Here is a 16,826-nt window from a genome sequence, read left to right on the forward strand (position 1 = left end):
CGCGTTCACACCTTGACGGAAAAGTAGAAAGCGGAAAAGCAATGGCCAATGGCTACGTTTACACCGTGCATTTAGGCCGCGGCCTATACAATAGGTGTCCTTGTTTAATATACAGGATAAACAAGGACGTCTATTGTATAGCCGCGGCCTAAATGCACAGTGTAAACGTAGCCTTAATCTGTTCCACCAGCCCAGGTAGCTGATGCAATTATTATATACGAGACACCCTATATCTTGACACGACCTTATAACATACACAACATATTTATAATAACAGTTATAGATGTATAAAGATATTGATGTACTAAATAAGGATCTTTCTAGAACATCAAAGTCATATATATTAACGGCTAATAATATATTATAATGGTACTCGTCTCTCGTATCGATAACTATAATAATTAAACTGTAATTCTTACGAATCAATTGTGTTTCAATCTGTACGCGGATATACAAAGTAAGTTAAAAATAACAATAATTAAATAGTTTATTTCTTTGTTAAAGATACATATACATATAAATGATTCTATTAATAAAAATTGGTAAAATTATTTTTCCTACTCTTTCTATTTTTATGTTTAAAATTAATATTATATTATAACAATTTTGGACGGAATTTTATTATAATTATTTGTTTCCTTTTTAATTAAAAATCGCAGGTACGTAAAACAAGTATCGTCATGAGATTCCTAAGGTTGTTATTAATAATAAGTTTCGGTATAATACTGACCATAAACACGGTCATTTGTTCCAATGATAATTTGAAAATTATTCGTTTACCGAACAACACGATACCATTTTATTATAAGATTAATTTGATAATACCGTATCTCGAGGAAATCGACCCTGTCTTTTATGGTGAATCTATCATCGAAATCCTAATTTATTATGCAACGAAAAACATAAGCTTACATTCAAGAGGATTAGAAATAAAAGAAATGGAGACAACATTGTTTGAACACAAGTCTTATACATTTTTTAAACCAATAAAACATTCTTATGACAATGTAACGAATATTTTAATACTTCATTTCGAGAATACATTATGGCCTGGCGCTCACACACTTAACATGAAATTTTCTGGTATTATATTTGAGACTAATCTTGTAAGAGGTTTTATGAAATTTCCGTACACAAATGAAGAAGATAAAAAAAACGGCACGTAAGTTAATATTAAAATATGAAAAATATATTTTACAATGTAAATCTGACATGAGCAGAAAATTTGCCGTCATTTAAGATATTTTATTAACCCTAGCTATACATTTTTTTTACCCTTGATATACACATTCGGGTCTCTGGGACCTTATTCGTATTTGTTACCGTAATTTCCGTAAAAATGGACATATTTTAATTAATTTTTTTTTTAATCGATGGAGAATTAATTAAGGAATGAATAAGTCCATGATGTATAAAAGTCGATAGAATTAAGGAACTTCGAAATATATATATAGGTTCAAAAAAAAGTTCAGAAACATAAAAATATCTCGATTTAGCAAATTGCACTGGGGTTTCTGAGGCCCCATTGTGTATAACTAGAGTTAAATTGTAGAATGGCTGCAACATATTTCGAACTGAATGGAGCCAGGGAAGTGTTTCCGTGTTGGGACGAGCCAGAGTTGAAAGCCATCTTCGACATCCATGTAATGCATCATCAGAAATACTTGGTATTGTCAAATGGGAAAATGAAAGAGCAAGTGATGGGAAAAGATGACATGATACAAACACGTTTTGCCTCCACTCCTCAAATGTCCACTTATCTTGTGGCGATTGTTGTAATCCCTAAATGTGATTTTTATCATCGTTCTAACTATAATCAGACTATCAATGTATGGTACAGTTCATCTTTGTTATCGAAAGTAACATTCATTTACAATATTGCTGAAAAAGTCATACCTTTTATGACTCAGTATACCAACAGATCCCAGGAGGTACAGAAAATAGATCATGTTTTGATATCGAATTTTCCAGTTGTTGGTATGGAAAATTGGGGACTCATCACTTACAAGTAATATACATTTTAATTAAAAAGAAGTTATAATGAAACTATTAAAGTTAGCAAACGTTTTTATTAATATTCAAAATTTAGTAATTAAAAAAAACAGAATTATGAATAATGTAATTACTCAGGAATACGTTATAGACTACATATTTATGATAGGAGTATTTTACATAATTATATTATTCTATGTTTCAGTGAATTTGATGCTATCTATAATGATAATAAACATTCAATATATGAGAAAATAAAAGTAGCAAATATAGTAACATTTGAACTTGTACATCAATGGTTTAATTTGGTTACTCCAACTTGGTCTTACCTATGGTTAAAAGAGGGATTTGCTACTTTTTTAGAATTGTACATCATCGCCAAGGTTATTTAATATTTATAATGTATATACATATAATAAAAGATGGCTTATTGAAAAATAAAGAACTTGAAATATATTTTAAATTAAGAGAGAGAGAAAGAGAGAGAAAGATAATTTTAATTAAATAAAATTAATAAAATATTTTTATAAAATTTATATATCAAGAGAGAGAGAGAAAGAGAGAGAGAGAGATGTTACTGAATACATAATAGTAGCTCATTATTTAATTAGAATTCCATAAAAGTTGTAACTATAATATTTATAATAGTTATACAAATAAATAGATATAAAGATATTTTAATATAAATTCATATTGAAAGTTAATCCTAGCTATACATACTCAGGTCCCTGAGACCCCATCCATATTTGTTACTGTAACTTCTGTAAAAGTAAATATATTTCAATTAATTTTTTTTTTCAATAGAGAGAATTAATTAAGAAATAAATCTATAATGTACAAAAGTCAATTAAGAAGCTTCGAGATATATAGGTTCCAAGAAAAAGAAAAGTTCAGAAACACGAAAAAAATCTCGATTTAGCAAATTGCATTGGGATCTTTGGTACCCCAATGTACATTGTTAGGGTTAATATGTTCTGTTTTTTATATTTATTGTATTAAAGATTTCCTATTTTAATTTTTTATGTTTAAATATTATCTACATATATAGGAATAGTAAGAATAATGCAATTTCGTTAGAATTTTATTCTCTATTGCAATCAACATTTAATAAAATAATAAAATTCAACATTGTAGGTTTTTATATCTTGAATTTATTTTTATATTAAGTAACTTCCAACATTTTCAGAAATAATTAAACTAAATATGTTTGCCTTGATGACGATTTAACATGAAAATAATAATAAAATTTGTAGGTATTATGAAAAAACAAAATAACGAAGTTGAAGTGACGGCAAACGATTTTTTTTTAATTTCTAATGCAAGAGCTTTCTTTAAATTTTTAATATTGAGTCACATCAAAGCATTTTTTTCCTTTAGATTTTTGAAGATTGGCGAATTATGGATCTTTTTGTGATTTGGACCTTACAAACTTGTAGGATAGATGTTGGCTCATTGAACTCTGTCACATTGATACCGAACAGTACTTTTGACGATATGTCGCAATATTCTATGGAATTTTATGGAAAAGGTAAGATTGAGTAAATATGCACAATAAAATTATATTATTCATAGACGTCTCAACATATATGTAGCACAAAAAAGATAAAACAGAAGACTAAAGCAAATAAAATCTTCTTTTCGCACAATACATATTTATACGTATGTAAAGTATTATATGCTTACATTGGATCTCAATTTTATATTTTAAACTTTAATTTTGTACTTTAAACGTATCTACTTTAAATGTTAATTGATGTTTTATTGTACAATGTATTATTGTAGCTCCAGTTTTATTACGCATGTTACATCATATAGTTACTGATAAGGTATTCCAAAAGGGTCTCATCACGTATTTGGCCAACCAGTAAGTGTGTATAATAGTCTAACACATGTAATTACTATTTATTACATTATTAAATATCATAAGTATAATAATATTCCTTGTATTCATGTTGAGAAGTATTGTATTTCATCAGAAACATGAACTTAGGTAACCAATATCACATTACTATTCAATTTAGTTACTACAATGTATCATTTTTCAAAATTAGTCAATATAGTTCGACCACTCCGGATGATTTGTGGATCGCCATTCAAAGTGCTCTCGATGTATCTGATGTCCCTAACAGCCATTACAGAATAAAGGAAGTGATGGATACATGGATAAACCAAAACGGTTATCCTGAGGTGGATGTGCGGTGGATTTACAACGAAGATAATAACGCAATATCATTATCTCAAAAATGTATTTACAAACAAAAAAGTAATGAATGTTTTAATAATACATGTATTAATAATACGTGTACTAATAAATGGTGGATACCCATAACTTTCGCTACGAGGTCCAATCCGAATTTTTCCAGTACTGTACCCACCATATTCTTACGACCAGATGAAATTATTTCGTACTATATCCCTAATCCAGAAGATTGGATTATTGTCAATATACAACAAATTGGTAAGTATGCTTCAATGAATTTATTTTTTATATTTTGTTTTATTGTAACGAAGGTTTTACATCATTCTACTTTACACATATCTTTTAATAATTTATTTATAAAAGCTTAAAGGAGATTCATATAATTAAATTTTCTGAAACGTTGCCAAATGTTAATTAATGTAAAACTATCTTTAATCCATAATTTTTATACTTATTTGTAATATTTGCAAGTATTAAATTTATTTGTTGTATTGAGAAAACACAAGCTTTCAATATTTGAAGATACAGTCCTAGCCATATAAGTTCGAAAACACTTACGATTTTCTCACATTTTACGAAATGTTAAATATCTCGATAAAAGAAAATTATAGAGAAGTCTTCGACCACACATTTTGAAGGGCAAAAATAGAGCTTTAAATCCGCGTTTGAATTTTCTGTCTGCGACATGTTCTTAAATTACATGAAATTAAAAGTTGATATTTTTGACAATATCTTTGTCTTACTTTAAAAAGTTACAATTTGATGAAACATCATTTTCCAAAGTTTTGGCCGGGACTGTATATTTCAATAGATTTAATTTAAAAAAAAACTTTGTAATAAGTATAACGAATAATTTGACAGGATACTATCGTGTCACTTATGATATTTCTAATTGGAAAAAAATTTCATATTACTTAAATTTTGAGAATTACACGAATATACACTTTCTTAATCGTGCTCAAGTCATCAGCGATTTATTTGCCTCTGTGCTGAATGAACAAATAAATGGATCCGTCTTCGTTAGTCTTATAAAATATCTAAGTCGAGAGGAAGATATTGTGGTATGGCATTCAATGTTCCCAATTATACAACGATTGTGGAAATATTTTTTTCTGCCAGAGGCAGCACCTATCAAGGTAGATTAATAGATGTCGTAAAAGGGATAAACATATATGAATAGAATAGATTTTATTACACTTCAGCATTACATAGCCAAGAAGGGGACTTGGTTCACAATAAATTCTTACCTCATTCATCCTTCCATACTTCATACGCTCTTATTTAACTATTTTCTATTTAACTATTTACTATTTACTTTCTATCTTTATCTTTTATACCTTTATCTTTATTTTTATCATTGCCGCATTTACATCACATTACACTTATCTCAGTCAACCTTATCTTACTATGTTCTTGCACTACTTATTCTATTTTCTATAGCTTATAGTCTATTTCACAGCCGTATCTTTTCACAGCCTTTCACAGCCTTTCTTTTCCTACCCAGGACTTGGGATAAAGACATATGTATTTTGTAGTATTAAGCCTGACCTACAATGCCGTAAACGTATAGTTATAAATAGTCGTAGTTGTAGAATTCTTCAATCACAGTTGGATATTTTCCTGGTATTCAATTGTAATTGATCAGTTCTTACAACTATAGCTACGTTTACGCAATTGTAGATCGGGTTTTATCAATCTGATCATCCCTTTCTTCTCTTACAATTAGTAAAAATTACAGGTATATTCGATGATTTTCATGTAATGCGAATGTAAATTGGTAATGAGTAAAAAAAACTTCGTATTTTTAGATTTGAATGTCACTTAAAAATGCGAAGTTACGTTTTACTCAACCCAATGTTAATAAAGCAAAATGTATATTTTTACAATTACTACTAAATCAATATAAAACGAATACATAATTTGATGATTCTTAGACAACCATAACATCACTCCTTGGCAGTTTTCTTCAGAAAATAGGCTTCTCAGAAAGTTCTCATGATGACGATATGATAAAACTGGCAAGGCTAGATACCATAAAATGGGCATGTACTCTCGGTGACCAATATTGCAGGAATGAGGCAGTCATCAAATTAAACGAACATGTCATGAATCCTAATGTTTACAAGTAATTTTTTTTATGATCACGACTTTTTCGTAAATTGTTTCTGTTGCATAATATGCCCTCATGCACATGGATATATAGTTGATATTCTTTATTTCTTAAAATCGTCGATATCAAATATTTTCTTTATTGTTTCCCTTCAATCGCTATTCTTATTCAAATAAGGTAATTCACAGAATAGCAGCAGGAAAAGCACTTTGCAATTACTGTAAGGCATATTCTACAATAAGCCATTAGTAATAAATCAGAAGTCAAAAGCTAGAAATTGACAATCATATACTATGTTTATTGTACATGGCTCGATTTACAAAGTTATAACATCGATGTTATGAAGTTGGCAATCATAATTATTCCTCTGAAGAATGGAATGACTGTGATTGACCAGTTTCATAACATCGATGTTATTACTTCGACGTAAATCGAGCCGTGTACCTAGTCATAGTCGAATGTGAAAAGAATAATTGATTATGATTTCTAGCTTCTGACTTCTGATTTATTACTAATGACTTATTGTGGACTGTGTGTGAGATTCTTTAATATAATTGGATTATACATTTAGATCCGTAAGGAATTAAGATAAAAAATTAATTATATCAAAAGAATCTTTACCACGCAGGTACAAAAGTGCTTTTTTTGTTGAACGCCTAATGGATATTATATCGTTGAGTATAAGTGAAATATCCAATAAATTGACGAGCATCATAACCGATTTTCTTTTATTTATGTTTTCACTGTAACATAACCATGTACTGATGTGGCAAATATTATAAGATATAGAGTAGAAGAGTAACTCAGAACGGAAATTTAATTTTACGAAGTAGTAATTACTTAATTAATAAAAGAATATAAAAATACGAATCTCGATAAAAAGTCCGCTATATGTATGGAATGTATGTATCATTTCTTGATAGACATATACATATATTTTAGATTTCCAAGATGGAAGCAAAAATTTATGTACTGTGTTGGTTTGATGACAGCCAATAACACTACTTGGCATGAAACATTGAAATTATATCAACGTAAATATCTAAAAAGACAAAAATTTAAAAACAATTTAAAGGAATATCTAACGAGGGAACAATTTATAAAACTCTTGTTGAAAGGATTAAGTTGCACTGAAGATTCTAAAATCATTATTGACTTCTTACATATTATGACATTCAGGAAATTTTTTAACGAAAAGGAACATTATTTTGCCATCCTGTGTATTCTCGAGAATCATTCGCACAACAATTTGATCCTTAACTACATATTAAACCATTTTAAGACTATAAAACCTAGGTAATAACAGCTCGTGGTAAATATATACTGTCTTCTTAATTGTAAAATTTTCTTAATAAAAAAATGTGTTATTTTGTTTTATAGGTCAATGACTATAACTGCATTAGTAACAATTATTCTTTCAAATGTTTATTCTCATCAACAAATTTATATGGTAATTTTATGATTCTGGATTTATATATTTATTTATATTTGCATATTTATTTTGACTATCAAAATAATGTTGTAACTGTATAATATATAGCCCGATTTAAATGAAAATTGTTTGTCATGCGGAAGTATTATATAATTTAACGCAACTTTAGATAAGTCAATTAATATTAACAGATAATTATGTTTGTATTTTTAAATTAAGTATTTGCATTTTTGAGATAAATCATTTTCTAAAATCAGATAATGCTTGTGCATTAAACAATAAGTTAAATTTTTATAATTAACAAATTTAATATAGACCGATGATAATCGAAAAATGTTAAGAAAATTTTTAGAAAATCATCAAATTATAAATTAATTATTTAATTAATTCTTTCGAATATACATGTGTACATGTCCAAAAGATATGTATATATATAGTATAAAAGGCAATCTTTTATAGTATATATGATATATATGTATACTTCAGCAATTAACAATTAAGATAAATATATTATTTATGCTTAACATATGTGTATACATTTATTTGTTAAAGTTATGTTAAGTTAAAAACTATATTTTATCGAAAATTATGAAACATAAGAATAAACTATTAATTATTAAACTTCTCGAATTTAATCTATTTCAGGTAAATGAATTTGCTAAAAATAATATTCGAGATTTTAGAATTTGGAATAAAATTGAAGAAATGATACAAAAACATATAGATATGCTCAAGGCTAACATAGACACATTTCACAGGCAATTTAAACAATAGGGATCGGACTGATTCGATCATCCAAAAGAAGATATGTTGTTTAAATATATATATTTACTTACAGAACTTTCTAAAAATATTATTTTTATATATTATTACCATCTTGTGAATAATTTTTTATCTGTCTTTAATTGTTTCTAATATTTTCAATGTTTTTGTAATATTTTAATATTTTATTAATAGCATGCAAACTATTAATAAAATCTTTTATGACACATATTGAGATTCCATAATTTACAAATGATTTATGTAATACTATATAATATTAGACACTCTCTGATGTTATTTTGTAAAATATTTTTATAAATGTAGTAATTCTGAAATATATATTATACATTCAATACACAGAAAAATTTGAGAAACATCTTTCTTTAAACTATTAAATATATATATATAATTAAATCATTAAAATAACTTGATCAAGATCGAGTGAAATACACACACCCGCGCATTCAAAAACCTACAGTAGATTTTAATATCTCTACGAAAAGAATAGCTATGTTTTGTACTAAGCACAAATATAAATTTAGACAATAAAAAGAAAACAAATAACAATAAAATAAATGCAGACAAAGAGCAAAATTTTCTCTTAATAAGAAAAATATATTAATATGTATAATGCGCTACATTTTTATACAGTTTATAAAAAATTTATTTACCTATTTATAACATGAGTTTCTCTATCGTGCCACTTTTTAAAGTCTAAGATAAAAATGTAAGTTTTTACATAAAATGTAACACTAAAACTGTGAAACAAGAGAAAGAAAAAAAGTATTATATATTTATCATTATTAATTTTTAATCTTAATTTTTTTTCCACATTTCTAATGTGTTCTTCGACGAACGTCTCGCTCACGGCAATGTGCAATATACATATATGTATATCCAATATACATATGTATATCTATGCAGGCGACATCGCTGGCAACCGTGGACACGGTCGCCTCGGCAACTGCCATCAATTCCGTAAACAAAGACACGCATTGTCGTGCCGAGGGTCGCGTGAAAAAAATTTCCTCGACCGAGGGTCGCACGTTTGATACACGAAGATGTGAATGCACCGCGACGGCTCGCACTTGTCTCCGCGTCCGCCCGAAAGACTCTCTCACGTGCGAAGACTCTCCCTCGTTCCGGGACTACGTCTTCAACGACCTGAGGGTTCCGTCGACGGCGCCGCTGCTGCGACAATGTCGGGGAAAAAGGCTACGGAGAAGGTCTCCGAGATTGATGCACATATCAACAAACAATACGACATTGTGCGACGTCTCGGCAAAGGGGTAATAACGTTATCCTCCCCGTTTATTCTGGCGTATAGGATAATTTTGCGCACGACGTGGAAGCGAGTTAATTTCGAATACCTTTATCCCCCATGTGAAATAAAAATACGTGGATTGACAGACATGTAAAATATGCTCGTCTAAATTAATTGTAATTTTGTCAAAAGTCATACATTATTTTATTCAGGTATTACGTCGTGTTATTTGTTAATTATATATAAATTACAGAATATGAAATTGTAAGATACCCGCGGTTGTTTCAGATAAACATAAAAGTTTTAATTATGATAAGTATATGATAAGTATATACAATTTGACGGAATGTAAACTATATATTAATAAATAAAAACTATATATTAATAATAAAAACTATATATTAATAATAAAAAAATATAATAAATTCGAGATTTTCATGTCATTTAATATTTTAGTTTTCTTTTCAGAAATCAACCGATTTTTTTGTTATCAAATCTATCTCAATAATTTTTTTACAATTGCTTTATATGTAATATTTTGTCGATTATTTTATACTTTTTAATTTATTTTTATTAAAATTATTTTTTTACATAATCTTATTGCTATCTTGATAACAATAAGATAATAAAACATTTAACGTAATAAAACGTAAGATAATAAAATCTTGATAAGAAGAAACGAAATCATATAGTATGTATATTGGTATTATATACAGGATAAAATTTATACGTCAAAAAATTTTATTATATCAACGTTTTCCAACATTTTCTTTTTGAAGAAGATGTCAATAATCGTCGTGATTATCTACCTCAGGAAAATAAAGTTGGAGACAATCGATAACGTCGCCGTCGCAACGATGGCAAACGGATTGTGGTACCGCAAGTCAATTTTTGTTAGACGTATATTTACATAATTTGTATCTGATGATAGGTTGCAATCTCATTTACATCATAATAACGCAAATTTATGCAATAACTTATACATTGCATTTGATATTTTTTATTCTTATTTTACGGCATCGAGATAATTCGAATCAGTAAAAGTGAAATAGAAAACGTATCGATCACATATAAAACAATTTTGTATATAATCCTTATTTATATTAATATACATTTGTTTAAATATTGTTAAGAATTTATTGAGTAATTATAATTTTTTAATAAGAAATATATGCGAGGACAACAGTTAAAAAATTTCTTATTTCCTTTATAGATTTTCTATAACAATGACAATAACATTATTTAATTCTTCATTTTTATACAGGCTTATGGTATAGTATGGAAGGCAATCGAAAAGAAAAGGAAGGATACCGTAGCGGTGAAGAAGATCTTCGACGCCTTCAGAAATCAGACGGATGCGCAGCGTACGTTTCGCGAGATTATGTTCTTACTGTCGTTCGCCAATCACGAGAACATTATAAAGCTGATTGGACTGCATAAGGCGGACAACGATCGGGACATTTACCTCGTTTTCGAGTACATGGGTGAGTTTTACCCGGTCCGAAGAAGAATTCGCACACATACGCATACGAAGGTCACGCCATGTGCGCCGATTCTCAGACTTTTGGCCTGAAACACGTTTCGGCCCGTTTCCCCAGAAACCGATCTCCACAACGTCATTAAGCGGGGCAACATCCTCAAGGACATCCATAAGGTCTTCATTATGTACCAACTTTTTAAGGCGATCAAATACATACACTCAGGCAACGTTATCCACCGAGACTTGAAGGTGACATTGAGTCTTATGATTTAAAAGTGTGCTTAAAAAGTCCAGTTAATTAATATAATTTTTACACTAAAAAAAAAATATCTTTAGAAAATTTTATATAATCTTAATTTTACTTTTAATTATTAACTTTTAAATGAGCTAAATTTGAAGAATACTTTTTTATGTTTTATGTGAAATCTTTTTCATTTTTTTACCTTTTTCATATCAAATTTTTAATTTGTTGTATTTTTTCATGATGAAGAAAATTAAACACTGCTCCATTATGTCGAGTTTGAGTTATTCTTTCTTTGCAGCCATCCAATATTCTTTTAAATGCGCAATGCCATTGTAAGATTGCCGATTTTGGTCTGGCACGCTCGGTTACACAGATCGGCGAAGGTGATGGTGAGACGGGAAGTGATCCAACTTTGACGGACTACGTCGCTACAAGGTGGTATCGCGCACCAGAGATTCTGATAGCTTCAAAGAGGTACATGTTTATTTAAAATAGAACATAAAATGCAATATTAAATTTTGTAATTGTAACAGAACTGAAATATCATTTTGACTTGCTTCTGTTCGGAAAGAGTTATTCGCGTTTTCATTGTGCGAACTGATGGTTATTAATTTAAATAAAAAACTATTTTCAAAAAATATATAATTTATAATAGTGTTTAATATTATAAAAATATAATTTATTTATAATAATTTATGATAGAGTTTAATATTATAAAAAATACGCGTATCTATATGTATTTGTTCCAAACTTTTGTATTATAAACGTACGTATGAATTTAATAATTAGGTAATTAGAATTCCTTTTATACGCGAAGTTTGGATATTGCAAGGATCGAATTCTATCATCCACATGGCAATATAAATATTTTCAGGTACACAAAGGGGATAGATATGTGGTCTTTAGGTTGCATTCTCGGCGAAATGTTACTTGGGAAGCCACTCTTTCATAATGATAACTTTGCCTCCACCGACAGACGAAGGTAATTCTTCTTTAGCTGTTTAATGAAACAAAGAAAAAAGAGAAAATGAAAAACCAGTAACTGGATCCTTCCCAATAATTCTTTCAGATCTAATATCGGTCAGTGCCGGTTATGGAACTAATTTATTGGAAAAGACACCTAACAGACCCAGAAGAACTTTAAAAGATTTGTTGCCAGAAGTGTCGGAGAAAGCTTTGGACCTTATCAGCAATTTGATAGTCTTCAACCCCACGCAACGGTTTACGGCAGTCGAAACATTAGAACATCCATATGTCGCTGAGTGAGTATATATTTATAATAAATAAATATAACATCGCAGAAAATGTAAAAAGATTTAAAATTAAATTTATTTTGTATTTGATTAAATTAAATTTCTATTTTCTTTGAGAAAAAAATCATCTATGGATTTCCTTTAATTCAATTGTTCTTCGCTCACAATCAATATTTATAATTCATTATCTGTACGTGTGTAGAGAAAAAAACAATCATTTTTTTAAATTTGTACTGAAATATCTGAATTATATTTAAAATATTTGATATATATTATGTAAATAAAGTAAATTGAAGTAAATATTGTAATTCCCTTTTCAACAGTTTTCACAGGAGAGGAAACGAACCGGAAAGAGGCTCCAGTGTCATACCGTTGTTAAGTGACGATGTGCAACTCTCAGTCGACGAATATAGAAATAAGCTCTATGCGATGATGGACGAAAAACATCGGAAACATAAAAATATGTGAGCATATATTTATTCACACAGTCAGCGATTATTCTTTTACCCAACGATTGCTGTATTATTAAAATTTGATGTAATTGGATTTCTCCATTTTTTTATAAAATAATTTTATAAATAATTTTATAAATAATTTTAATAAAAATAGATATATATTTCATAACAATTTTCTTCTTCGTTTTTTGTATTTTTAGGTCAAAATCCAGGCTGCGGCGATTGTCTGAAAGCATTAGGAAGGAAACCAGAAACCCGGTGATCGGCCAAGGTGACACGATTGTCGGTGAGAGGAATATATTATTTGAGATTTCAGCTTCTACAATCTCATTCTATTAATTTCTAAACATACATGAGTGGAAAATGCCATATTCGGTCAAAGCTTTTCGTACCTAATAATATTTCTTGTAAATTTATATAATTTCTAGCTCATTTCTAATTCAAGCAAACTATATACGCAGATTATTTGTCAGTCTTGAAATATAGTTCTAAACCAAAGTTGGAGTAATATAAAATTAAATTGACAAGCATTTTAATATTAATTAATGCTATTAATTCTTAGTTTATTTTTCTGTAAACTATTTCCTTTTCAGCGTGCTCGTCATTGCCAAGCAAAAAGACAATCAGGCCGTCTCAAGACGATAATATTCCACGAGGCATTACAAGAACACAGATGATAAACAATTCCATAGAGCCACCAGCACAGGAGACCTTAACAAATACCCGGCATAATGGTAAGAATCTTACTAAAATTATTTCAATTTTATAGTAAGCCTGGAGATTAATTGATGGATGTGTCTATAACATCGGAAATTATACTCATCGAGATTATACTAATCTCCAAGAAATAATTCCAATTACACTGCATTTGTGATCAATTGACAGTTAGGAACGTGGCGACACAGTACGCATGTAATTTGACGAACGGAAACATACCCCCAGCAACGGCAAAAAGTTGCTTCTACTTTAATCAGCAGCAGCTGTCGAAATCCCAGCGTTCCATTCAATCAGATCAGATGGCTATGGTGAGTGTAAGATTATTTTTTTGTTTATCTCACACTCCTCCATGTTTGCTCTGTCGCCTCCTTGTTAAGAGTCATCTTATATGGGAAGGTAAACGGTAAATTTTGTTATTACAGGCTGCATGTCGTGTGGGATTTGCGTTTAGTAGGTACTGTAACCACTCATTTTATGTATCACCTAGCAGATTGCATTCGACATTAATTTATGCACGCTATAAACACGTTTGAGAGTAAACTCTTAACCCCGCCGTAATAGCAAGTGCCGTGTAAATAACATAGTTTAGATAATTTTTTATTTCGATAAAGAAATAAATAAATTTTGAATAACAACAAAGTAATAAAAGAAATTTTATAAGTTAATTTGCAATTTTAATTGTATCGAATCATTTTGTTGCACGACATAAAATGCTTTTCAATAAAGTATTTCATTATCGCAGGGTTAAACACGTCGATAAACCTTAGGAGTTTAATTGTGCATTATACAACTGGTTAAAATTACAAAAGTGAGCAAATTACTAGTGTTGACCAGTGAAATTATAAATATTCTAGTAAATTAGCCATTTTTGTAATTTTCTTCAAGTTGTATAATACACAATCGAACTTCAGTTTTCATCATGTATGTAGTCTGCACTTTTGTCGAATTTGTTGATATAGCTATACATCAAGATTAATTCACACTGCTGTATACATTCGTGTCGATATTTCATCGTGCGTATGGAATTTCTTCAATTTCAGTACGGCTTCAGAGGCAGATCAAACCAATTAACAGCAACAGCACAACGCATCAAACCGCGAAGAGTCAGCAGGCAGCAAATCTTTACACAGGCGCCAAGGCCCTTCACCTCGGCATCTGCTAATTGTCGCGGCGACAATCATTGGCCTAAAAAGATGCCGACAAAGCTGATCAGGATCAGCGACAGTCCGAACACAATTAAACAACCCAGCAACGTTGCAAGGACTGTCGTCAGGACCATGGACGTTAGGACTACAGGAGTTAGCAGTCCAGAATCGCCATGTATTGGTCACCAATCACAAGCCATCCGCAACTATTTCAATCAGGTGCCGTTGCTGACTCAGCAGCAACCTCAAGTGCGAAATCTCACCTCTTGCCGCGGTAGGGATAACATCGTCAACAAATCTTTCGCCGTGGATACTGTGACAACCAACAATTGCTTTAAAAATGCAACGCGCGGACAAGGCAACAGATTACACGCGAAGCACAGCTTCGACGCCAGCTACGTCGGTCAGAAGAGACCGTCGACGACGTGCAACAAGTCGAGGTTTCTGAACAGCCACAGTCAGAGTCATGGCGTGATAGCGGAATCGGTTTACAAAGATCTCTGTAATGGGACTATAGGATGGTGAGTGTGCGGCGGGTAGGCTTCGCCGAGGATGAAGAACAACGATCAGAAAATCATGCGACGATCGCTTTACTTTTCTTTCGAGAAGATCCAGATGGAGACGGAATATTCAAACCGATCGTGCACACGAATTCTTTTCAGCGAGATTTTTTTTCGCGAGAAAGATGATATGTTCTCGAGCGTCTCGGGGATCTTTACACGCGGAGTATGTGGACGGAATTCGGAAAAAATCTGTAGTTGAAACTCTTTCAACTTACAATTAAGCCGATACGGACACAAAACACGCAACATTTTTAAGCAATATCATTTTTTTCTATTTCTTCTAGATCTATTTTGTAATAATATATATAATTGATATTTTATCGATAGTTTTTTTTATATATTCGTCTTGTAGTTTATCGCAATGCAAACAACATTTTGTAGTAATTATATATATAGTTCACATTTAATGAACCTTTTTTTATATTCGTGTTATAGTTTGCTGTAATACAAACAATTGTACAGCAAAAGTAAAAGAAAATTTTTATTAATAATTCCGCGATAAGAAACAGGCGGTCGTCGTAAATTATCCTAAAAGTTTGTTCATTCATCCTCGTGCAAGAAGCATGTCGCCTCATGCGAACGTGAACGCGATCCAAGGTTCCTGAGTAAATAAATTTTACACAAAGTAGATGCATAATTAACGATATCAATGTGCTTTCGAGTTCCCACGGGTATAATCGGAGATTATGCAGTCAAAAACGACCTCATTCTAAGGAACACACAAATAAAATATCAATGTTTGGAAATAAATATGATCTTTAAGAATACTACCTCGTACCATAGCTACTTTTTATACTACGTCGAAAGGGCAAGTGGGAGACGAGCATTTGAATGCAGTTTCTCTCCTTTTCTGTAACGAAAATGCGACAATAAGAGATCATATAACAAGACAATAAGAGATCAAAATTTGTTTTTACGGAAAAGGAAGATCTTTTTTTTTTTTTTTTAAGTATCGTCGCAATTGGGAATACCTTCATCCATTTCGACAAACAGCAAAAACGAAATAAAGAGCAGAAATTGCGTGAAGACTGCAGTGATTATCCCGTGGGAATACGAAAAACGTAGGAATTTAGGACGTAAACAATACGATTCACGTGGGGCCATACTGCAGCGGAGCATACATATTTTTCTATGCCATTTTATTTGTATGACGTGAATATATGAACACGTACACGACACACGCATATAAACATGCACGTACGCACTACT

General features: G+C 30.4%; 2 protein-coding genes across 2 annotated transcripts; both read left to right on the forward strand.

The window, feature by feature from the left end:
* The first annotated feature begins 680 nt into the window (after positions 1-680).
* On the forward strand, positions 681-8,508 carry LOC108731918 (aminopeptidase N). The gene is made up of 11 exons (XM_018462475.1): positions 681-1,162; positions 1,553-2,008; positions 2,198-2,375; positions 3,370-3,520; positions 3,775-3,856; positions 4,044-4,450; positions 5,054-5,328; positions 6,127-6,317; positions 7,245-7,598; positions 7,683-7,752; positions 8,380-8,508. Exons 1-11 carry the CDS (start codon positions 681-683, stop codon positions 8,506-8,508), a joined length of 2,775 nt encoding a protein of 924 aa, XP_018317977.1.
* A 938-nt stretch (positions 8,509-9,446) lies between these two features.
* LOC108732087 (Extracellularly regulated kinase 7) lies at positions 9,447-15,856 on the forward strand. Its single transcript, XM_018462722.1, is given in 12 exon segments — positions 9,447-9,785; positions 11,025-11,244; positions 11,359-11,489; positions 11,783-11,958; positions 12,359-12,430; positions 12,432-12,466; positions 12,554-12,746; positions 13,061-13,201; positions 13,393-13,478; positions 13,786-13,926; positions 14,078-14,217; positions 14,950-15,856. Coding segments are annotated over 12 exon segments (2,187 nt in total). The 5' UTR covers positions 9,447-9,563; the 3' UTR covers positions 15,580-15,856.
* The last annotated feature ends 970 nt before the right edge of the window (positions 15,857-16,826 follow it).

This window comes from Mycetomoellerius zeteki, unplaced genomic scaffold (assembly GCF_001594055.1).
Source record: "Mycetomoellerius zeteki isolate Tzet28-1 unplaced genomic scaffold, Tzet1.0 scaffold145, whole genome shotgun sequence".
NCBI classification, from domain to species: domain Eukaryota; kingdom Metazoa; phylum Arthropoda; class Insecta; order Hymenoptera; family Formicidae; genus Mycetomoellerius; species Mycetomoellerius zeteki.